The sequence below is a fragment of the Scylla paramamosain genome, chromosome 3 (assembly GCF_035594125.1).
Source record: "Scylla paramamosain isolate STU-SP2022 chromosome 3, ASM3559412v1, whole genome shotgun sequence".
Lineage (NCBI taxonomy): Eukaryota > Metazoa > Arthropoda > Malacostraca > Decapoda > Portunidae > Scylla > Scylla paramamosain.
In genome coordinates, this window is record NC_087153.1 from 207,283 (window position 1) to 233,137 (window position 25,855).

Genomic DNA, 25,855 nt, shown 5'->3' on the forward strand with positions numbered 1-25,855 from the left:
AGCATGGTTTGTTTATATTTGCCAGTAGGACATCAGACATATGAGACATTAACATAGTAGCAATAATTCAAACAAATAAGTGAGTAGCTGTGTATGAAAAAGCATAGCATGGTTTGTTTATATTTGCCAGTAGGACATCAGACATATGAGACATTAACATAGTAGCAATAATTCAATGTCCAGAAATAAGTTACTATCACTTGTTGGCACTTCCTTCTCCAGACTTTTAGTTGATAATTTTGTGGTGATATTCTACTGGAAATAACAAAAATATAATGGAATTTAGAGAACTCTTTAAACATTACAGGCTCTGATCTCATAAGGATATCATGTTAAATTTAAGAGTAATGAAATCAACATTTTTACTATGGACATCAGCCTGGCTTGCTGGAGAAAGACTGCCAACCACTGAGATGAAGATTGCTGTGACATGTAGTTAACTGGCACTAGCTAGTCAGAAACTGTGATGAAGAATTTTGAAAATATGGTGTTTTTGAAATTATATTGTATAAAATACCCATTTGTATTGTTACTATTCTTATTTGTAAATTTTCTTTTCATAATTTCTAAGGTACAATTCAAGAAAAAAGTAGGTATTTTATTAGAAATAATGTATTCTTAATTTAATTTAGGAAAAGTTGAGTAATGTGGTATTATGTCAAGAATTTTAAAGCTATATTTTGAGTATTTATGGTGCTCATGTGTAAAATCTTCCATGTGCTGCTTGGTCCATCAGCAAAAGTAACACTCTTCCTCTTTGTAGACATTTTAGCCCCTTCACATCCAGGAAGTACACATGTACATTATTGTAGTGCACAGTGAGACTGTCCACTATGTACATTTGTATGTCATCTCATGGTGGTTTTCTATCTGGTGGGGCACATTTGTGGGAGCGTATTTGGAGTCAGGCATAGCTCACTGGGACTTTAAGAAGATTTGCCCATCAACCAAGCAGGAAAGAAACTGGGGCACTCCACATAGCCCTAGGTGGCTTCCACACTTTTCTGTCTTGATATTTTTTTTTGCTCATAGTAGGTAGATACTGATGACTTTGTTCCCTCCCTCTCTCGCCATTGTTTGGAGATGTGTTACCACCATGGTTAAGGCAAGTAGTGACAATTCAGATGAGGTGGCATTGTTGGAGGATATTCGCCCTGTTGAAGAGAAAGGCTGGAGGTTTGTGGCTGATATTTTTGGGACTGAAATGCCTGATGACATCCCACTGTTCACTGATGCCAGTGCCAGGGTCATTGCTTCATTGGGATCACAGTCTTTCACCGTCCCTGAAACTGCTTTTTTGCTATTATTTGAAGCTCAGGTTATGTTTTAAATTTATAATACTTTTTTGGGAATATAGGAATACATTCAGGACATTTGCTGAAAATATTCATGTATGAAAATTACATATAAGGTGAAATACACATAATCTGTATACAGGGGAGGCTGGGATTACTGCTTATCATTTGGTGACATGTTTAGGCTTGAAGGGGTTAAGTGTTAGAAGTGATCACTCAGTGGAAGTTAGCAGGTGGTATGTGTGGGGTTGTGGCTACTGAGAGACTGAGGAGATGAGCAGGCAGTATGGGAGATGCTTGTATGTGTGAGATGTGTATATTACTGTGCTATGTCAAATGTAATGAATTCAAACAGTTCTTTCATAGAATTTTATACTACCTGCCAATATACTACTGCCAACATGCTAAGTAATTTCAAGAGAAGGTTAGATGATTATATGGATAGGGAAGACAGGTAGAGATAAGGTTGGCAAGGTAGGGGTTCACAATTAGTACATGAGCTGCCCAGTGTAGGCCAGCTGGCCTTTTGCAGTCTCCTTTTTTACATTCTTATGAATCAAGTTTTTTCATAAAAGTTTACATAAAGGATCACAATACAGTATGTGCAGAAAGTCCTGACGTCATGGGGCCAACATAATTTCTTTTCACAGTATTTGGAGGAGGCTCACAACTACCTTCTCAGGAAGGCACGATGTTCTGACACTTTTGGAACACTAACTGGCAGCCTTCTATGCACTCCCAGGAAGAGGTGCCAGTGTGTGGGTCACCTCAGGAGCTGTTCAACTGCCATAGAGAGAGAAAGAGTGGTTTGTCCATCTGGTGTGCTAGGCAAAGGCTAACTGCACTACAATTTTGCTTCTTCTCACCCTCTCAACATGATTACAGAATGACTACAAACAAGAAGAAATGGAAAGTGTATACTTTATACAAGGCTGGCCATGCTCTCCCATTTATTTCCAATCAAACAGGAGTTAGGCTGAGGACAACACAGTGGTTGGTGTAGCATTTCAAGGAAGCTGATGAGGCTACTGCACTCGCCCCACTTTTCAAGTCTGGCAGGCCTCGTAAGACCACTCCAAAGACACATGCACTTATCTCCAGGCAGGTTGCTAAAGAACCAAGGCTGACAGCATGGGAAATCAAAGAAAAAAACACAGTTACTAGAACACGTGTCAGTGAGGAGTGTGCAACAGCTGCACAATGACCTAGGCTACAAAAGTTACCGAGCCAGCAAGAAACCCCTGTTAATTGCAGTACAAAAGAAGAGGATCAAATTTTGTAAGAAATATCTAGTCTGCAGTGAGAAGCAATGGAAGATGGTGGTTTGGAGTGATGAGGTGGCTTTCACTGTTACTGGGGACCATCTTCACGAGCCAGGCAGCAACCCCTTGGACCCTAAGTACACCTCTAAAGTTGTGAAGCACCCAGCATCACTTATGGTTTGGGGCTGCTTTACCTATTATAGAATTGGTGAACTACTAGTAGTTAGTCTTCCTGCTAATGTTAAAGTAAATCAAAACAACTATTTAGAGCTTTTCAGTGATGTTTTGTGTGATTGATTCCTTAGAAAAAACACAGGCAAAAGTGTTTATGCAAGATTCTGCTCCTTCACATGTTGCAAAATCAGTTAAGCAGTGGTCAACTGACTGATTTGCCTGAGAATAGCCCAGATATCAATCCTATCGAAAATTTATGGTCATACATGAAGAGACAGCTCTGTGGTATGGACATGTCATTGCCAAAGCTTGAGGCTACAGTCAAGAAGCTGTGGGCAAAACCATGCATCCAGTGTCCCCAAATGCCTTCAGGATATTGTAAAGAGGAAGGAGAATGCAAATAAATACTGATTTGTTCAATGGTACATACTTGCTTATCCACTATTCTCCCACCAAACCATAAACAATGTTTTTTTTTCCAGGTAGCATCAAGACTTTCCAAACATACTGTATACTGACAGAGTCACTTATACAAATCCATCATGCACAGTGTATACTGACCAGCAAGTGAAGGTCCAGTCATCCACACCCTAGTCAGCCATCCATGGTCCTTCTGATTATGATCAGATTTATGAATAAATTAAGACTGATCAGATTTATGAAAAAAATACAGTACAGTTACAGTTACAGTACAGTAGTAATAATGAGTATTAACAGCAGTATATATAAATTTGTTTCATAGATATTAATAGATACATTTTGTTGCAGGGTTTTTGGTAACTACTGAAGTTTTCAACTATGAATGTATCTGCTGGTCTTGCCTGAGTGGCAGTAGTGGCCTTCTGCAGCAGTTCCCCACCACCAGTTACTGGACTTGTGGAATATTAAAGCAGTAATGATTATGCCATGCCTTGAAGTAATGCAAGAAAGTGCACTGGCAAATTTTTATACATAAAGGATAATGAGGTGCCTTTAACACTGGAGTACAGGTACCTTCTGTGATAAATGTTGAGAGGACTTATTCAGGTGTAAGGATTCTCAGGGATCCTTTGCAAATAGAACCTGGGAGGTAAGAAAGGATAATTATAAACCTGTTTGATCTTGAATAAATGGTAATAGATGTGCAACTCCCAGGCACATAAGAGAAGGACCATGTCTTCCATTTCTCTGGTGTTTTAGCTGCCAGATGCACATGCAGCATAAATGTATTCCTATCATGCAAATCTGGCTAGATAGTTGTATGGAGGAGTGAAGAAGTCTGGAAATGTGTGGTGTGCTGTGAGATGCAGTTTGTCACATCTGGGATGAGGTGAAGGGTGGTAGGCTGGCTGGCCCAGTGGTGGGTTATGTGGACAGAGTTTTTCATATTTTCCAGACCTAATAAACCACTTATGTGCAAAATATCAAGATACCAAAATGACTAGTGGCTAATAATGGGTGTAAGGAATGTAATTAAGTGATATACTTTACAAGAATTTTGAATACATCAAAATGAGCTTCAAGTGTAAATATACTGCCAAAGCATCTTTCCTAGATAAGATATTTATTTTGTATCTATTAGTAAGAGATTGCAGTCCATTGTTTCAAATATATTTTAGTACTGTTAGAGGAATAATAAGCCTGGGATTTAGTCTCAAGTATCAAGGGAATAGTCAAGAAAACAGAAAAAAATAGGATGCTATTTGCTTTTCACAAAGAGATTCATCTTGAGAATTTATCATGCAATATATTTATTTACAATAGATGTTTGTGGACCTTGAATGTATTCTGTCTTAACAAGCCATCAGGCAAAGCAAAGTCACAATCATCATGGATGTTGTGTGTGTGGTGGTGTTTGTTTCCTGCCAGTCCTGTCATCAAATCAGTGCAGCCTTTCTTGACACACAACTCTGCATCTTAAGAAAGTGAAATTATACATATTAACAAACATTGCATAGTGTCAGAAGACTTTAGTTTGAACTGAAAGAAAATCACAACCTATCCTGTCAATGCAAAGATTATGACAGCACATTTCAGAAGACTTTGTTAGACACACATGTGATTCCTGGCTAACTATAAATATCCAACTGCAAAACTTCTATTAAGACTTTTCATGACTAAGGAAACAAAGAGCTACACAAGCCTACAAGTGTGTGTGTGTGTGTGTGTGTGTGTGTGTGTGTGTAAAAAGCTTTTAAGGATGTAAATCAGGCAGGGGAAAAGCTGTCTGATGAAAGAGACATGTTACTGTTTGTGCCTTATAACATTCCAAACCAACCGTGTTCATTCACAAAAAAAAATAAAATAAAATAAATAAATAAATAGAAAAATGATAATAAAAAAAAACATATATATATATATATATATATATATATATATATATATATATATATATATATATATATATATATATAACAAATATTATTATAAAAAAGCTGAATATTTATGCATTTTCATTATCCCTATACCAGTAAACTACTTAACAAATTTAATAATACTATATGTCTGGTGTAGCTATACAACAAAATATACAAATGGCTAGATAATTATGCTTCAGTACAATCTGAAGAGGGAAGCATAAATCCCATATGGGTTGGATCACACCAAGGTTGTTAAAGCACTTTTAAACCTGCTTAGGATAATTTGTTAACTCATCAGCTTTGAAAACATTCACCATCTGAAGTTTCATGCTATATATACGAGGTGTGTCATTAAAGTTCCAGGACTGGTGTCCTAAAAGATGAATTTCAAACCCAAGCCACAAACCACCATATTTCCCCTTCAAAGTAATCCTTCTGGAGTATACAACTGCGCTCCCAACCCTCTACAGTCACTAATCTTTTTCTTACGTGCTTTTAAAATCATGTCCTCTGTTGCAGGTCGTTTAACAATGAGCGCTGAACAGCGAACAAACTTGAAGTTTTTGGTGCAGTTGGGGAAAACGCCGTCAGAAGCACTGGGTATGCTGCAAAAAGTGTACGGGGATGAGACAATGTCACGCTCACGTGTTTTTGAGTGGTGCAAGAGGTTCAAAGAGGGCCGGGAGGACGTGGAAGATGACCCCAGGAGTGGAAGACCCTCAACGAGCAGGAATGAGGCCAATGTTGAGCGTGTCAAGCAGATGGTGCGTGACGATCGTCGGTTGACTGTTCGAAAGATCGCAGATGAGCTTGGCATGAACCACAACAGCGTGTGGAAGATTATCACTGAAGATCTGGGCATGCGGAAAGTCTGTGCGAAGATGGTGCCGAGACTCCTGAACGATGACCAGAAGGGACGACGCATGCAGGTGTGTCAGGACATCCTCGAGCGTCTGGAAACTGAACCAGACTTGCTCAGGAGAGTCATCACCGGCGATGAGTCCTGGGTATTTGAGTACGACCCGGAGACCAAACGCCAGAGCCTTCAATGGAAGAGTCCGGCGTCGCCACGGCCGAAGAAAGCAAGGCAGTCCAGGTCCAGCTTCAAGGTCATGTTGATCGCTTTCTTCGATGTGAGGGGCATCGTCCACTGCGAGTTCTTGCCACAGGGCCAGACAGTCAACCAACATGTGTACAAAGAAGTACTGCGGCGTCTGCTTCGTGCAGTGCGCGAGAAGAGGCGGGAGTTGTGGCAGGGCAACTCGTGGCTGCTTCACCACGACAATGCGCCTGCTCACAATGCCCTGAGCATCAGAGAGTTCTTGGCCAAGAAGAACATCGCCGTGCTGGAGCAACCGCCCTACTCACCTGACCTCGCTCCGTGCGACTTCTTCCTCTTCCCCAAGCTCAAGGAGGTCATGAAGGGGACCCGTTTTGATGATGCGGACGACATCAAAAAGGCCGTGACGACGGAGCTGAGGAGCATCCCGCAAGAATCCTTCCAGCAGTGCATGCAAGCCTGGCAGAGAAGGATGGACAAGTGCATGCGGTGCCAGGGGGATTACTTCGAAGGAGATAACCTATAGTTTGTAGCCTGGATGTGAAATAAAACTTGTGTGGCACCAGTCCTGGAACTTTATCGCCTTTTACCTTGTTAAGATTAAATACAAGTATGTATGGACAGCAGATATCTTCAATTTTTATATAAAGTTGTCCATTACACTTAAAGGCAACAATACTAATGACTATGCTCATTATTTTTAATCTTCATTATTTTTTACCAAAGAACTAAGATTTAGTCATTCTAGTAAATATATTTATAAAGTTTAGCTCACCTCTAATTTTGCAATTCATGTTACATGAAATTTCTTTTCAAACTCCAAAAACTAAATTATGATACTCTCCTTTTCCAGTAAACATCTTGTGAGATTTCACATTAGTCGAGCTCTGACTACTATTAAGCACCAGCTACTTTCACCAGCTCTGATAGGGGTCGGTTTGAATTACTGTTTGCGGCCTTGTGACCTCGTCGTTACAACTATTACTTGTTCTTGTCAAGATGCCCAAACGAAAGTGTAAATTCACTGCAGAGATGCAGAACAAACTCCCGTGCTTCAAAAAAGGCAGGGATGAGTGGGAAGCTGAGTGTTTGGTATGTAAACCAGGAACATTTGTCTCACTGGCACATAAAGGCATTAATGACTTACAGTCACATGCGAGCTCTGAGAAACATAAGAGAGCAGTGCAAGAAGAGGGTTCATCAATGAAGATGACACATTATTTTATTATCAGCCATATGCAAAGGTAAATAAGTTGAGTTTCTTTTAATTAATTTACATGTTTTCCAGTATCATATCAGGACCATAATCAGGTTAGTGAAGGTGTCTGGAATTTTGATAGTTCATATATGGCAACCCTAAGGGAAGGAAGTTTGAGACAAGACAAAAGAGGGGAGAGGAAAGGAAAAAAGGGAAGAAGGGACAGGCGGTGAATAGGTGAGCAGCCGCTCGCACAGCTGGTGAGTTAGTCTTGCATGTTTTAGTTTGTTATTCTGACTAAATTTTTTAAATTTCAGTGCTCACATGAATGGCAAGTTTGTCTTGCTAGTTTTGGTTCATTATTCTGATAAAATTTTTACTAAAATTCCAGAGCTTGCATGAGTGGCAAGTTTTTTATACCAATTTTACTTAATTATTTAGATTAAATATTAAAATTTTAGTGCATTATTGCAGTTGTATGTTATAACAACTGTGTCACATACCCTACTGTACTTTGAATGAAACCTGGTTTAGTCCCTTGCAAGATGGTTAAGCTTGTCTTCATCATGCTTCCATAAGCTGAATCATTTTCTTTTTCACAGACCTCATAGAAGAAATTGTTTATCTATATTTTTATTGATTCTTGTAAATAAATTCTTGATCAGATGGTTAACAGAGGTGATTTTGTGCTTACTGATGAGCAAACCTTTACTTGATCAGCTTAGTCATCACCAACAAAGTGGAGACTGCAGGTGTAGCTCCTTCCTTGGCAATTCTAGTACATTTGGTATCTTATCTCTCATTTAGTAATATCAGCCTGTTCTTTTCATTATTATTATATTGCTCTGAATATTATCAGTAACAGTTTTTTGTGCCTAATACAAATCACCTTGGATATCTTTAGCCATACACTACTGGCTGTTCTGCAATCTGTCTACCTTCTCTTAAAGTAATATGGCTGGATTAGAGACATGGTAATTTTCCCAATCTTCCTTATTTACTGCACCTTACATGCCATCATATATGATATTTCCTTTACAAATAGTGTTATGGCTTCCCCAAAACAAGGTATTTCCCTATATCTGGCATCACTGTGACACTGTGGATGGACCTAACAGGATCTGCATTGACATCCTCAGTTTTTGTAAAAATAGTATCCTTATCTGCATTTACAGTTTAAGAATGAATATATGAGAAATCCTCATGATTATATTCCCACTAAGAATATAACTGAATATAATATAATAAAGCAGTGTATAAAATTGGTTATAACCCTGGACAAATAATGTAACATGGAGTCCATGTGGCTTCACTCATATTTTACTTTTTGAAAAGTGCACTGTTCCTGGTGATGTTCACTTATGAACAAGTGAACATCACACCAAGAACAGTGCACTTCTCAAAAAGTAAAATATAAATGAACCCACATGGACTCCATATTACATTATTTGTGAACAAGTGAACATCACACCAGGAAGAGTGCACTTCTCAAAAAGTAAAATATGAATGAAGCCACATGGACTCCATCTTACATTATTTGTCCAAGGTTATAGCCAATTTTATACACTGCTTTGTTATTCTCAGTGGGAATATCGATCATGAGGATTCCTCAATATCTTCATTCTTAAACTGTGGATGCAGATAAGGATGGTATTTTTTCAAAAACTGAGAATGTCAATGCAGATGTGGATGTTATTTGCATTGACTGTGGATAAACACAAGGCAGATTTTGAAAAATACATATAATTTCCAGATGCTAAATATCTTATATATCTTTACTAGTTCTATCAATATCAACCATTTTCTTGACAAATGATCATGACATTATTAGAAAAATATGTTTAGCTAGTGAATTTAAGCTGGAACTGGAAGTTGATCCTTTAACCCTTTCCTTCCGGCAATCGTATATATACGATTGCATCAGTGTGTCCGTAGCGACGGCGATCATACCCGTAATCAAGAATTTTCGCTCCTCAATTTTGAGCTCCAAGTGCGGTTTCTCGAGTCAGATGGTGTGAATGGAAGTGTCTGGCATGTTTCCACATGTAGTGTTGTCACTAGCTCTGGAAATTTAGTGGTAACTAAGCTATTTTCCCTTTCTCCAGGCGACACTTGGCAACCCCAGCGATCCGCCAGGTGGAAAGCACCCACTGGGTGGAAAGCACCATGATAAGTGCGAAGAGACATCCTGATAAGAGTGAAGGATCTCAGATCATAACTCACCATGGAGCAGGACAGAACATATGTATTTAGCGGTGCTTCTGGGTTTGAAGACAGTGACAGTGAATATTTAGAAGAAGAAACTGAAGAAAGCGAAGACATTAGTGAGGACTTGGAAAATGATTTACAGGATCCACCTGTTTTATCAGAACAGAGAGATGATACCTATCATTCTTTCATGTTAATTTTTTCATTATCTTCGATTTTATAATAAAATGGTAAAAGGTAACTTGTCAGAGAGAGAGAGAGAGAGAGAGAGAGAGAGAGAGAGAGAGAGAGAGAGAGAGAGAGAGAGAGAGAGAGAGAGAGAGAGAGATAATGTTATTTGCCTGAAACTTGATATGAAAAGGGATGAAATCTCTCTCTCTCTCTCTCTCTCTCTCTCTCTCTCTCTCTCTCTCATTGGAAGTGTACAATTTCCCCTCCAAGATGAGAGAGAGAGAGAGAGAGAGAGAGAGAGAGAGAGAGAGAGAGAGAGAGAGAGAGAGAGAGAGAGAGAGAGAGAGAGAGAGAGAGAGAGAGAGAGAGAGAGAGAGAGAGAGAGAGAGAGAGAGAGAGAGAGAGAGAGTGTGTGTGTGTGTGTGTGTGTGTGTGTGTGTGTGTGTGTGTGTGTGTGTGTGTGTGTGTGTGTGTGTGTGTGTGTGTGTGTGTGTGTGTGTGTGCGCGTGGTGTCCTCGCTCTCCGGGCTGTTTCTGGAATATGGATCACACAGCGGGAGGAGGAGGAATCCTTGATAAGGCATAAACTGAACTTTCAGAGGTCACATCGAGCTACAAAGTACATCATTGTATTCAGAATAACAAAGAGAAAATCATTATTAGTATTCAAACAGTTTTCTGACAATTTCTAGGTTTACCATTTTTAGCCGTCATAGCAAACGGAAAAATATTTTAAGAACCGGAAGGAAAGGGTTAAAGAAGTTTACGGACTATTATAAAAGAAAGACACCTCAGTCTAATAAACCCTTAAGAAGTACCACTAAAATTTGTTGTGAAAATTATTATATCACTGCTGTCAATTTTGTGACATACATTTAACTTTCTTGAATTAATATTAACATAATAAATGGAGGCAAAGAATCTTTTCTCACTTTTAAGGGGCTGTGCATAAAGTCATGTAAAAACTGGCTCTCTTCTCTTGTGCTATTCCACATGTGAGGTGTGCTTCTGCAAGACAAGTTCTCATCTTACTCCTGGAGCCACTGTTGGATAAGTTTAAACACTTGTTTCCTGGCCTGAAGAAGCTGTTGTGGGTCACTAGGAGAAGCAGGATACATGATAGCACAGTGGGCAGTTCCTGCAATATAATAGCCTGGTGTCAAATACATAATTATCATATTCTGGAGGCATTATCAACCAAGTTAATAATGTCAGACACAAGTAATACTGAAATCTTTCTTTAACTTCAGAGAAAAGAAAAAAATGGAAATTTTAACATTCCAGAATATTAATGTCTCAAGATTTTCTTCTTCCACTAAACATAACTTATGAATTAAATTAATAAAAGTAAAAAAGACAAGAGATGTTTGACCTCATCATCATTAATGTGTATGATTCCTCCCTCAAACTTCTCTACTTTCTATCCACTCTCAGTCATCTTAGCAAAAATTTCTCTTTGCATCTTTTTATATAGCTTTCTGTCAGTCTTGTCCTCTTTCATCATTCACTGAATGTCATTGTTACTCTAATCATCTATTATCTAATGTTATCCTCAAACAAGACTTGTACTCTATAATTTATATATTTTTTCTGCATTTTACAAATACATATTAGTTTGATTTACTTGGGAGTCTCCCTGAACAATCGCTTTATATTTTTTGATGATTAGTATTTGAAGTTGTTCTTGGACATCAGCCAAGATATCAGGACATCAGGACATAGATAGAAGTGATAAATGAAGTTTAAGATAAATTCAAGTTTATTAAAATACAAGAAAGTGTCAATGAAATGTATTCTTAAAACATGAAAACTTGATAAAAATAAGTTTCAGAATGTGATAAATATGAAATTAAAGCCATTTATTCAGTTTCAGAATCTTTTTTTTTTCTTCTTCTTCCAGTTTTGCATTTGGTTTCCCTAGTTTATCAGGGCTAAGGTGGTGCTTTCTAATGAAAGACTTTTGGGTTTGGCATTTAAGAATAGTTACCCCATGTGGATGCTCTTCCTACCCTCAGACTATGGCCAGGATTTGAACCCATGCACCAGAAGACCCCTTGGCCCCTAAAGGATGTGTAGTCCCACTGTACAACAGTAGCTCTAAAGCCAAGAGAATCATTGTGATCATTATATCACTGGTCATTGTCATCCATTATTTAAAACAAATGCTCTACTATAAAGTTTTATGAGGGTGGTAATGAAGATTAAGTTAATGGTCACCACTAAGTTGATTCTGAACCAGTGTAGGCCAGGCAAGGGACTTCAAATTGGTGATCACCAGTTTCTTTACAAATTTTGTTTGCAGTCATGCACTGTTTCTTCCTGATTTGTGTTACTGTATGTTATATACTAGAAAGTAAGCCTTGCTGGTATATATTGCTTCCATATCTAATGCTTACAGACAAGGAAGGGAAATGTAAGATGTAGGTTGATTTCCTGGGACATATGAGTATATAAGCCATCAAATTTGAGTAGTCAAAATTTTTAGAAATTTTGCTATCCATTTTAAAAAAATAGGGTTGTAGGACAGTTAAAATTAAAAGGCATCAGATCAAAACTCTTCTATTGTACAGGAAACAATACATAACTGTGCAACTTACTGAAATGTTATCAGGTGAAAGATTGACTTATATTAACATGGAACCTAACAGATTTTTTTCTAAATGGATTAACTGAAAACAGATCTAGGTGGCATTGCAAGTAAAAAAAAAAAAAAAAAAAAAAAAATATATATATATATATATATATATATATATATATAGTCTGTTCATTCCTAACTGACATTTGGAGCTGAAGCTGTTTTTGTGAGACTGTTGCTGATTGGTCAGATATATATATATATATATATATATATATATATATATATATATATATATATATATATATATATATATATATATATATATATATATATATATATATATATATATATATATATAGTCTGTTCATTCCTAACTGACATTTGGAGCTGAAGCTGTTTTTGTGAGACTGTTGCTGATTGGTCAGATGCTTGAAGCAGTTTGGCTCCTGCTTAGCCAAGAACTGGCCTCTCCACACTACAGATCTTAATTCTACTCTGCAGTTCACTAATTCTGTATAACACATGCTAGTTTTTTCATGATTGGGCTGCAGAATGATGGTAAATTAGGGATGCATAAAATAATAATAATAATAATAATAATAATAATAAAAAAAAAATGGATTCTAGTATCATTCATCCATTCATCTCTGATATCATGCTCCCTCTTAAAGTGGCCCTCCAATGGGATAGCCATGGCATAAAAGTCTTCATTTTTCCCTATCCAAACACACCCCTCTTATCTGTACAAGTGTTCAAGTGCTCTGCCTTTATCAGTACCATTTTCACACAAATGCACTACTCAGGGATCAAATTTCCAATAATTATATTAGTTGGTGAATCAACAGTTGATGACATTTAACATTACATTAGAGCTAAAAAAAAAATAGGAAGGCATACAAGAGCTTAATAAGTAAAATAAATAAATAAATAAATTAATATTATCATATTATTAACAAATTACTAACTACATTTTTAAGCAATGTAGTAATGTCTTATTTTTATGGCAATGGACTTAGTAATTTGCATAACTTTTTCTTATATCACTCTATTGTCTGTCACATTTTGGTCTGAGTACTTAATTTCAGATGTGTTTCAGCTCTTTAGTGGTGTCACTTATTAGTACAGCATGCCTGTTGGAGTTCAGAATATCCAACAGCCAATGGCATGCACCATTGCAGACAGCAGTGTGTGCTGAGCCAACAAGTCTGCCAGTTATGGGAAGAACATCCTCATGTTTGGCTGCTTCACACCCTCAACCTCCATGCTTATTCCTATCTCCTGTTTTGTGTTAATAATTTTCCTTAATTTTAAGTACAATTCTGTGTCAATGTAACTGACTTCTATTTGAAATTATATTTCTCACTCATAGTAGTGTGAGTTGAGTGAAGCACCTTGTGAAAAGCCTTCACTGTATTAGTGATGTTCTACACAAGTAGAATTTCTTCAGACTGAATAAATGACATGATCACAAGACAATTACACCCATTTACTGTACTTTTACCTGGGGATGAAAATTTAAGGGAAGTGTGTGTCTGTTAACTTGTCACTGGTCAGGATTGCAAGATGGTTCAAAGCATCAACACTTAAAAGCCCTCCCAGAACAAGATGAGAGCTCATAGGTGATTATTCTAAAGGAGATGGATGGACAATAATCAGCTTTAATAAAAACTCAGGCCTGAACAAGATTAGAACTTGTGTGCTTGACAATCTCAGCCTGCAATGAGTCACACTAATGTTGTCTACTTTGCTTGATTGTATTTGTGTGTGTGTGTGTGTGTGTGTGTGTGTGTGTGTGTGTGTGTGTGTGTGTGTGTGTGTGTGTATTTTCTTACTTAATTTTATTTTTATGGGATTGAGTCAAGCTTGTAATGTCCCATGTTTTAAGGTTAATCTGTCATATTTACCTTTAAATTTAAGAACATTCCTTGCACACACAACTTTTTCAGACAGGCTAATGTGGCTAATTGCTCTGTCAGGTAAACACTATTTCCTCATTTCTTTTTTTCACTTTTTTTATATAGTTTCTAACTATAATAGGATATGCAACAATGCATGGTCATTATAACATACAATTACAATAATGTACTGAAATTTTAATAAATATTTAATTGGAATAACAAACCAAAACTGGTATAGTGAATTCACCACTTGTGTGAGCATTGGAATTTTGATTAAAATTTAATTGGAAAAATGAACCAAAACTGGCAAGACAAATTCACAAGCACTGAAATTTTGATAAAAATTTAATCAGATTAACAAACTAAAATTTGCAACACTAACTGATCAGCTATGTGAGCCGCTGCTCACCTATCTGCTGCCTGTCCCTTCGACTTAGGTGGGATTTACTATTGTCCCTCCTACATAAAAAAAAAAAAAAAAAAAAAAAAAAAAAAAACTTTTCTGATTCTAGAAAGATTATTCCTTGCCTGCTTGCATCTTTCATGAGCCTGGTCACTGTTGGCTTCTATATCTGTTCCACAGTAAGTTTCAGGTTGCCTTGGCTTCAGTGCATTTATTATTAAACCAGTGTTTTCTCCTCTTGCTTTTCTCAATAGCAGGGGATATACAGTACTTTCTCAAGTTTCATGATTACTTTCTTCCAAAGGCATAGCATGAAACTCAAGGATCACAAAACTGGGGTATTGAAAAGACTGGAAAAATGCTTAAATATTCCAGCTGGATGGCCTAGACTTGTGTGAGTGTGTGTTTTGCCATCACATTCGTGGTGAAATTCAGTAGTGTGGTGGTGCAGCACCATGACATCTAAATCTGTGTGAGTATGTGTGCATTTTGTTCTCATATCCAGCATGATTCAGCACCACTGCATCTAAAACTGTGTGTATTTACCTAGTTATATTTACCTAGCTGTGGTTTACAGGAGAGGAGTAATCTCACAGTATCCCATCTCTATATCTATCTAGTTTGGTCTTAAAAGCATGGAAAGTTACGGCATTGACAACATCTTCACTGAGTTCATTCCATTTGTTCACACTTCTATGAGGAAAACTATACTTGATGTCTCTTCTACGGTGAACTTTCTTCAGCTTCTTACTGTATCCCCTTGTATTCTGTGTGTCTAAATTTATAAAACATTTTTTTGTCCACATTTTCCATACCATCTATCATTCTATAGATGTTTATTAAATCTCCTCTCTTTCTCTCCTATTTTTCAGGGGTAGGAATTTCCAACATTCTTAATCTCTCTTCATAGGTCGATTTACTCAACTCCAGAACCATCTTAGTGACTGCTCTTTGTACTCTTTCTAATTTTATAATATTCTTCTTTGTATGAGGAGACCACACCACTGTCACATATTCCAATCTTAGTCTTATTATGGAAATCAACAACTTTTTATAATTTCTTTATCCAAATATGAGAATGCCATTCTTACTCTTTTTAACAAATTCATCGTCTCTCCAGTAATTTTATCAATGTGTCTGTCTGGAGTCAAATTTTCAGTAACTGTTACTCCCAAATCCACTTCCTCTTTTGACTTCTTTAACTTCACACCTTCCATCTCATAATGATATTGTATTCTTTTCTTACTCTTACCAAACTCCATTACTTTACATTTATTTAAATTGAATTCCATTTGCCAAGATTTACTCCATCTATTTATCTTATTCAAATCATCTTGCAGTACCATACAGTCATTTACATTTTCTACCCTTCTCATCAACTTAGCATTATTTGCAAATAAGTTCACATAACTATCTATTTTTCATTTGTCGTTCACATATATTACAAACATTAATTATTGATCCCAACACTGACACCTGTGTGACATCACTAATTACTTTCAGCCAAGATGAATTTTGGTCTTTTATTACAGTTCTCATCTCTCTATTATCCAGATAATCTTCCATCCACTCCAGCAGTCTTCCTCCAATTTTTCCATAATTTTTTATCTTCCATAGCAATCTTCGGTGTGGCGCGCACGCGCACACACACACACACACACACACACACACACACACACACACACACACACACACACACACACACACACACACACACACACACACACTGGAGCAACAGATGGCAAATGGAATTTAACTCTGGTAAGTGTAAAAAGATGGAATTTGGAAAAAGTAACAGATGTAGCTATAACTACAAAATGGGAAATGAAACAATAAATAAGACAACAAGAGAAAAAGATCTGGGAGTGATTTTCTCAGAGAATTTATCACCAGAAAAACATATTAACAAGATAACAGGTGAAACTCTCAGCCTACTAAGAAACATAAGAGTTGCCTTTGCTTATCTGGATATAGAAATGATGAGGAAAATAATCACCACAATGATACGTCCAAGATTAGAATACGCAGCAGTAATTTGGTCACCACATGAAAAAAAGCACATAAGAAAGTTGGAAGGAATACAGAGAGCAGCAACAAAGATGATAACAGAATTGCAAGATTTGTCATATGAGGAGCGACTAGCTAGAATACAACTCCCAACCTTGGAAAAGAGATGAGAGAGAGGTGACTTGATTGCATTGTACAGATTGCTGAGTGGGATGGAAAAACTAGATAGGGAACATCTCTTTATAATGAATGAAAGAGAAACAAGAGGACATGGAAGAAAACTAAAAGTAACCACCTGCAGAAGGGACATAAAGAAGTTTAGCTTCCCTCACAGAAGCATAGAGGCATGGAATGGACTGGAATGGGAAGTGGTGTGTGCTACAAATATTCATGACTTTAAGGAAAAGTTGGATAAAAACAGTTATGGAGATGGGACAGTACGAGCTTAGCTCCTCTCCCATATGTCACAACTAGGTAAATACAACTAGGTAAATACACACACACACACACAAATATACATGAGGAAATTTATCGTACAGCTAGCAAGTAGGTGGCTGTTGGCAGTGAACTCATTGATCACTGATTTTTGTCTGTTATCATATTGATTCACAAGCGATCGAAAGAAAAGTATAAAATATCATAGACCATATATTTTTTAAGGGTGATAAGGTGGAAGCTAGCTGCACCCTCTGCAGTGATATCACATGCAGCCATCTCCAGATTGATTGCTGCCTGCCTCCTCCCCCCCCCTCTCTCTCTCTCTGTATGTGTGTGTGTGTGTGTGTGTGTGTGTGTGTGTGTGTGTGTGTGTGTATTAATTTATGAGAGAGAGAGAGAGAGAGAGAGAGAGAGAGAGAGAGAGAGAGAGAGAGAGAGAGAGAGAGTGTTGCATCATTGGCCAGTCAAGGTCAATTGCTCACAGCCACAACTCTTCTCTCTCTCTCTCTCTCTCTCTCTCTCTCTCTCTCTCTCTCTCTCTCTCTCTCTCTCTCTCTCTCTCTCTCTCTCTCTCTTTCTCTCTCTCTCTCTCTCTCTCTGGATACAGCAAATTTTCATCTTTAGTGACCCCCCTCTACCTCCCAGTATGTGTTTGTTATATTCAGAATTTACTATAATTTATGATAATTGAAAGAATAATCCAGGCTCTTTGGGCCAAAAGACTGAGCCAGAGGTGTCATCTAGCAACTCTGAAAACTCTCCATTAGTTAGTATATGTTAGGAAAAAAAATCCATTTAATATGAGAAACCATGAATACATGTGGGAACACTGTACTTATGTAGAGGCCTTTTATTGCTGACCTGACAACCATCTGTGTAAAACTACTGAACTATCTATAGGTTACTTCTCACCATTGATGTAGATGGCTGGAGCACTGGTACTGAGATCTGTAGTGATCCCAAGGGCATGCCAAGGATCAATGGCACCATTTATGAACACAACACGGGTTACCTTTAAGTCACGTCCACCATAAAGAGTGTTGGTTCTCTTGATGCCAGACAGGACTAGATTTTCAGTAAACCTGGGGAAGAAAGTCAGAATGTCAAAATTGATGAGTGATGTGTATCTCTAACCTAACTCCTCTGATGTAAATTTTTTGATATTTCAATGTTATATTCTCAACTGGTTTTGCTTCCCGTAAACCCCTGTACCCTTACGGTTTTCTTGCCAATCAATTTATACTTTATTATGGCAAAAAAAGATAGGAGAACAAAAGTCTCTTGTGAATACTGATGTAACAAGACCCTTAACTTAATGATCTTACCTCCCTTTGCTATGAAGGTTAACTTTAGAGTAAGTAAGATAGTACTTTCTATGGGAGTTAAGGCTTGTGTCATTGTTTCCTTTGCCTTAGTTTCATTGTCTGATCTATTTGTTGATTTAGACTGTAAACAAAGGGCATGATAATGTTTCTTTTCACATAATTTGCATTTTTTTTATGTTAGGATTTGTGCAGCCTTGACTACCATGTCCAGGTTCCCAACAACCATTACATAGTTTGAGATGTTGGGCTCTTTTTACCTTTGAATCAGGATTTGGGTGTTTGCAGCATTTGAACCATGGATGATTTTGCCCCTGGCATAGCTTACATTGAGCTTTAGGTTTTTCTTTCCTCTTTTGTCCTTTACTGAAACTATCTACTGTATAATATTCTATTCCCTTCTCAGCTATGGATGTATTACTCTCAGCTATGGATATACTAATCTCCAAGGCAAATATTTCCTCTATATTTAATATTTGTTCCTTTAGCTATCTTTTTATATTTTCCCTTATGGGAGCTGGTAAGTAATTCAGGAGGAATACTGAGCACATTTCATCCAATGAAATGTGCTCAATATATATGTTTATTGTTACTATAATTTATGATAACTGAAAGAATAATCCAGGTTCTTTGGACCAAAAGACTGAGCTTACTATAATTTATGATAACTGAAAGAATAATCCAGGTTCTTTGGGCCAAAAGATTGAGCTGGTGGTAACACTTTTCTCCTTCTCATATTGTATAATGGGAGCTAAAATAACACAAAAATGGAAAAAATTAATATTTTGAATGCAACACTCTCATGAACAATGTTTATGCCAATAGACAACTGAGCCTCTCTTATATAATTCCATTTTTCATTCTCAATGTTTCATTCTATTTAGCAATCCTCAGGATTATTCTTACTCTGACAGAGCAAGAGAGAGAGAGAGAGAGAGAGAGAGAGAGAGAGAGAGAGAGAGAGAGAGAGAGAGAGAGAGAGAGAGAGAGAGAGAGAGAGAGAGAGAGAGAGAGAGAGAGAGAGAGAGAGAGAGAGAGAGAGAGAGAGAGAGAGAGAGAGAGAGAGAGAGAGAGAGAGAGAGAGAGAGAGAGAGAGAGAGAGAGAGAGAGAGAGAGAGAGAGAGAGAGAGAGAGAGAGAGAGAGAGAGAGAGAGAGAGAGAGAGAGAGAAACACACACACACACACACACACACACACACACACACACACACACACACACACACAGAGTGTGAACAGCTACATGAGCCTTTTTGCGGATGATGCAAAGTTGCTGAAGAAAGTTGAGAGTGCAGAGGACTGTGGAATGTTACAAGAAGACCTGAGCAAGATATCAGAGTGGAGTTATAGATGGGAAATGGAATTTAATTTAAAGAAGTGTAAAGTAATAGAATTTGGAAAAAGTACAAGAGTAAAAGGAAATTATGTGTTGAATGGTGTAAGATTAAGTGGAGCAGAGGAGGAAAAGAATCTTGGTGTTACAGTGACTGGGAACCTGATCCCGGAGAGACATATTAGCAAAATTACAGGAGAAACCTGTAACTTGTTGAGAAGAATAAGACAGGCCTTTGCATATATGGATGAAGAGATGGTCAGGAAGATGATCGTGTCACTGATAAGACCTAGACTAGAATATGCAGCAGTAGTGTGGTCGCCATACAAGAAAAAGGATATGAGGAAGTTGGAGAGAGTTCAGAGAGCAGCTACGAAGATGGTACCAAGTATCAGGGACTTGTCATATGAAGAGAGACTGGCAAGGATACATCTACCAACATTGGAAAAGAGGAGAGAAAGGGGAGACTTGATTGCGATATATAAAGCATATGAGGGAGTGGAGGAGGTGGACTGGAGCGACTTAATGGTCTGGGATACACAGGACACTAGAGGACAAGGAATGAGGCTGAAGAGTGCTTGTAGAAGAGACGTCAAAAAGTATAGTTTCCCATATAGAAGTATTGATGTATGGAACAGTCTGGATGAGGAGATAGTAAATGCAGAAAGTATACATGGATTCAAGGCTAAGTTGGATATTAAAAGATATGGAGATGGGACAGCATGAGCATAGCTCTTTTCCCATAAAGCACAACTAGGTAAATGCAACTAGGTAAATACACACATACACACACACACACACACACACACACAGAAAGAAGTAAATAAACAAACAATAGCCCAATAAATCGTGTTTCACACCCTCAGTGATAAGGCACACTGGTGGCAACTGTTGCCCACCTGGAGCCATCATTCTATCTAGGAAGTCAAATTTTTGCACATTTATAGAAGTGCACCATAATTTGAGTACCATATATTTGCTATAATAATTTATGTACCACTTTCAGATTTAGATTTTTGCCTTTTATAATGAAAAATTTTATAAATTTATATTTTTGTCCACATGGTAGGAAAATCCTCCATTTAGGTCTCTGCACCTTAAGGGTTAAGGCATGGGACAAAGTATTTGTAGCAACAATTAATCACTCCTGGAAAAATCTGATGCCTCATCTTACAACTGCAAGGGAGAGTGACACACAGTCTATATATCAAGCAAGGGAGGTTGCTCTACATATATGGTGTGCTGTAACAGGTTGTGGGAAGGTGATTTGTGAGGTGCTGGATGAGACTGTTAATAAGGTTGCATCACAAGAGACCATGGACTCAGAAGCAAGACCCTCTACTACAAATAACAAGAACATCAAGAAGAATGACCATGAGAACTAATGATGAGCAATATTAATCACATCCTGACAGCATCTGAGATGATTAAGGAAGTGTTAAAGGACTATGAAGAAGACAGCCTGGGACATAATGAGACAATCTCCAAACTGTTGCAAATTATGCAAATGAGAAAATCAACCAGTTTTATCAGACAGCTACTAAATGCTACTTCAGAAGGCTCCAGCAGCAAGAGGAGATATGTAACAGCAATGCCATGTCTGTTGCTCTGACCTTAATTTTAAGAGGTGTAAATATGTAAATATGACTCAAGAGGATGAGAGGATTATTAGAAAAACTACCCAGGAACCTTCCAGTGACAAGGATGAAGATGATGTTGCTCAGTAATACCAGGGCAGAGCCTCAGAAAATACTGCCCTCTCCCAGTGTTTGTGTAATCTCCACTAAAAAAGGTAAATATACAATGATTTCAAGTGTATATAGTCTGTAATACAGTAAGTACCTATTTGATGGAACTGGGAGGAAATACTCTTAATTCCCAATTCAGTTTACATCTCGTATTTTTGTTATTGCACATTTTTTTTGCAATGCAGGCATGTCCTGGGGTACCTTGTGAATGATATAGCAATCTTCATTGAAAGTATGCAAGTAAGGTGCTTTGTCTGGGCCACTCATGTGGGATTGGCAGCCTGGTGAAGATATATGTATATATATATATATATATATATATATATATATATATATATATATATATATATATATATATATATATATATATATATATATATATATATATATATATATATATATATATTATCCAATACCAAACACAACTGAGTATAATCTCACAAAATGCTAGGCCTTAACTGTGTAGTAGCTAGTGTTTACTATTAATATGTTTGCAGCTTGGTACCATGAAGAACAAGTCCATCAAGCACCCTACTCTGACTAACCTTGGCCCGAAGATGTCCTGGCACTGCTGAACGAAGAATTCTACAGGAAATTCATTGCCAAATGGTTGCTGACGAGAGTCTGAGCTTTGATAAAACCCAAACTCAGTGCAGGTCTGGTACATCCATGAACGTCCTGTAGAATTACAATTTAAGGTAAGATTTTTGTCAGATTTCCATTCATCATTTTGAAATGCTTGCATACAAGTGGAATACATATAGTATTTGTCAGCAGGTGAAAACTTATTTCCTTCTGACATTACATCCTTAATACAAAATTTACATAAAAAATCATGAAGATGTACATGACTAAATATATGATCTATATTTCACAAAAACAACGTTGAATGTAAATGACAAAGCATTATATAGTTAACTTAGATTTATTTTATCTGGGTACTTACCCAAAGAACAACTAAAGGAATGAAAGAATTTATTAGTAAAAAAGTTTCGTGACATGAAGTAAAATTCATATTGTTAGGCAGAGTATTCTTGCTCACCAGAAACTGTAGAGAATAAAGAGTAGAAATAGTGAGAAGAAGAATGAGAGAACAGAAGAAGAGAAAGAATGAGAGAAATAACATATGAGTGCTGGAGGAGGAGTGCAGGACAGGCATCATGGTTTCTTTTATAGTATGTAACTTTACGTTGAATTAGAAGTTATCCTTTGCCTTTTAATTTCCGCCACTTCTCTTTCTTTCTGAGAGTTGTATTTCATAAAGAATATAGTTAAAGAGTTGCACTTCCTCAGTGTAGTCAATCATCACCCAGCTCTCCAAGTAAAACCCTTATAATTTTTGTAACAGAATGTTTAGTTCGGGAGAGGAAGCAAGATGCAGGGAGCAGGGCATGAGGTGGGCCATCACCCCCCAGTTCTTCACTTCCCCCTCCTTTCCTTCCCTCCTTATCCCCTGTCATGTGGCTGGCTTGCTTAGCCAACGAACTCTCTCATGTTCGCTCTCCCAGTAGCAGGTGAGATATCGGAAAGACCAGACATGTAGGGTACAGAAGTGTGGTGAGGTGTAAATAGGGAGGGCATATTTGATCTATACCTATGGGTGTGATAATCATGTAACACTTTATTATATTGGGTACTGTTTGGGTCCTATGGGAGGCCTGGATCTGGGAGAATCCAGAAGTTGTGTGAAACAGCATGTGTGGCTCTATATTTCCTGCTGCTCCTGTAGTGTGGAGTGTGACTCTACCTACAGTCTTGCATTGTCTGGCTGTCTTTTATAATCTTTTCATCTATCTTAGCAACCGCACTGGTTAGAGGACAATTGTCTGTAATTTAACGGAACTTCATCATTTCCATCTTTAAATATTGGCACAATGTCTGCTTTTTTCCAGTCAGTGGGAACTGCACCCTCTTCAAAGGAGCTCATAGGAACAGCATGGTATTTTGTCAGCTAACTGTTCACTGTATTCTTTAAGTATCCAGTTTGACACTCCATCTGGCCCCATAGCTTTTTTTTTTTTGTCCAGTTTTTCCATTATCTTTTTTACTTCTTCCACAGACACTTCCATACTGTGCATCCTGATCCCTTCTGTGTCTGTCCTTTGCTCCACAAATTCGCTTTTGCTTGAGAAGACTGACCGGAAACAATTATTCATTATTTCAGCCATCTGTTCTGCATCTTCATAAATCACACCATCTCTCTTCAGTTTACTTATTCGTTTTTTTTCCACTTTGCCATTTACATATCCATAGAACAGTTTGGGTTGGTTCTTACATTTCTCAACATGCATATAACTGTCTATTTCTTCATTCATGTCATTCACATGTATTACAAACATTATCGGTCCCAACACTGATCCCTGTGGGACACCACTAGTTACTTTCAGCCAAGATGAATTTTGGTTTTGTATTACAGTTCTCATCTCTCTATCATCCAGATAATCCTCCATCCACTCCAGCAGCCTTCCTCCAATTTTTCCATAATTTTTTTTTTCCATAGCAATCTTCAGTGTGGTACTATGTCAAATGCTTTCTTCAAGTAGACACCATCCACCCATCTGTCTCTTTCCTGCACAATACTGACTACCCTTGAATAAAAGGACAATAAGTTCATGGAGCATGATCTTCCCCTCCTAAATCCGAATTGACAATTTACTAAAACTTTATCTTTCCAAGTGTTCCATCCATCTTTCCTTTATTGTTCTTTCACATAGTTTTCCTACAACACTAGTCAAGGACACTGGTCTATAATTTTGTGAGTTTTTCTTATTTCCTCCTTTGGATATTGGTGTAATATTTGTTCTTTTCCAATCTTTTGGTACTCTTCCCTGTGATAGTGATGTCATCACTAGACTGTCAATTTTATCAGCCAGTTGTTTTCTACATTCCTTCAATATCCAGTTTGATACCCCATCTGGACCAGATGCTTTATTTACATTACGTTCTTCCATCATCTTAAGTATTTCCTCATAACTGACTGGAACTGTACTTAGTATATTCCTCACTAACTTATCACTTCCACTGGTCCTAAGTGGCACTTACACTCCTACATAATTAATTATCCTTCCATTTCCACTTCTTATCATCACTTGTAGAATTTCAGACTTGTCTTTAGTTTTCATAACCTTCTCCACTTTAACACATTTCTTAGAATGATTTACTCCACCTCCTCCCTTGTCACTTCTATTTTTCATCCATAAATCATATTTATCATCACCAATGTCAGAAATTCTCCATTCATTTTTCCATTTTGTCTCACATAATACAACAACATTCAGTGTGGTTCTGCTTCATGATTTGTTTAATTCCATTTTTGTTAACATTAATCCACTATATTAATTCATTTACACTTCATTTAATCCATTTACATTAATATAACATACTTTACGTACTGTTTGATGTACCATTTCTTTATTTTCATATCTCTTACTCTCCATAGAATTTCTTCTCTTCCTCCATTCCTTGTTGGTTTTTTTTTTGTTTAGCCTCATTTACTAGCTCCTTTTGCTTCAACCTTTCAATCTCATCCATATCCCCATTTATCCATACATTCTTATGTTCTTCATTTCCAGACAACCTCCAAGACCCATTAATTACCTCTTCTGCTTGTACCTGTGTTGCAAACCTTATTCTTATGGGTCTCATTTTTTTTTTCTTCATATTTCCCAATTCTATGGAACTCTTCCACTTGCTTTACTCCCTGATTGTCTTCACCCGTCATTTTCTTCAGTAACTTATTCAACAGGTTCTTTTCCTTTAACTCTCTTTGAATTCTGCTTACTATTTTCTCTTCCTTTAAACCAAATACAAATTACTTGTTTATATTTTTCTACAGTGTCTCCCACTAACTTTTTTCTTCCTTAATAACATTTACCATTTTCTGTCTCAGGTATTGTTTCTCATTTTTCTTGTTGTTCTATCATTTTCTTTAGTGATTCTTCTTCAAATTTACGTTCATTTAACCACCTATTTTGCCTCATTTCCACATCCTTTACATTTACCTTCATTTCCTCATTTCCTTTCTGAAGTTTCTTCTTTTTTTCCTTTATTTGTTTCTTTAAACAGTCATTTTCCACCTTTAATTTCTCATTTTTATCTTCCATCTCAATCAACTTTGCTATTAAGTCACCAACTCCCTGCCTGTCTCCTGGTGTCTTTATTCTCTCCAATAACTTGTCCATCATTTCTTCCATATACAAAATTTTTCTACACTGCAGTCTATAATTTAGTTCTCTTTCTTCTTCAGTAAAACCTTCAAAGGAACCCCTTTCTTTTGGGGTGCCTCCCTCTGCCATGTTTGCCCAAAATGTAAACTAACCAAACCAAACTTTCCTAGAGATGGGATAACTATAATTATGTGTGTGTGTGTGAGTGTATTTTCTGTTAGAATTTATTGTTACTGTGAAGTATAAATGCATGCAAGA

The 25,855-nt window shown here is 37.3% G+C and overlaps 2 protein-coding genes across 5 annotated transcripts in view; one reads left to right on the plus strand and one right to left on the minus strand.

Annotated features, from left to right (window-relative positions):
• The window catches only part of LOC135088955 (rab11 family-interacting protein 1-like), a 64,693-nt gene extending 59,802 nt beyond the window's left edge, over window positions 1–4,891 (plus strand). For both annotated transcript variants that reach the window (XM_063984048.1, XM_063984049.1), the window contains one exon: window positions 3,500–4,891. In XM_063984048.1, the coding sequence (XP_063840118.1) occupies window positions 3,500–3,518 (19 nt within the window). In that variant the 3' untranslated portion in view covers window positions 3,519–4,891. The remainder of the gene's footprint in view (window positions 1–3,499) is intronic.
• Window positions 2–25,855, minus strand: part of LOC135088960 (putative serine protease K12H4.7) — a 38,748-nt gene continuing 12,894 nt past the window's right edge. For 2 of the 3 annotated variants that reach the window (XR_010261349.1, XR_010261350.1), the window contains 4 exons: window positions 21,977–22,109; window positions 17,943–18,112; window positions 10,639–10,844; window positions 2–1,154 (listed from right to left, as the gene is read on the minus strand). Coding sequence is in view for 1 of the 3 variants with exons in the window: in XM_063984050.1 (XP_063840120.1) it covers window positions 10,735–10,844; window positions 17,943–18,112; window positions 21,977–22,109 (413 nt within the window). In the remaining 2 variants the exon portion in view is untranslated. Of the gene's footprint in view, window positions 1,155–9,055; window positions 10,845–17,942; window positions 18,113–21,976; window positions 22,110–25,855 lie in introns of those variants that run through there. The other variant, XM_063984050.1, reaches the window with a different exon arrangement.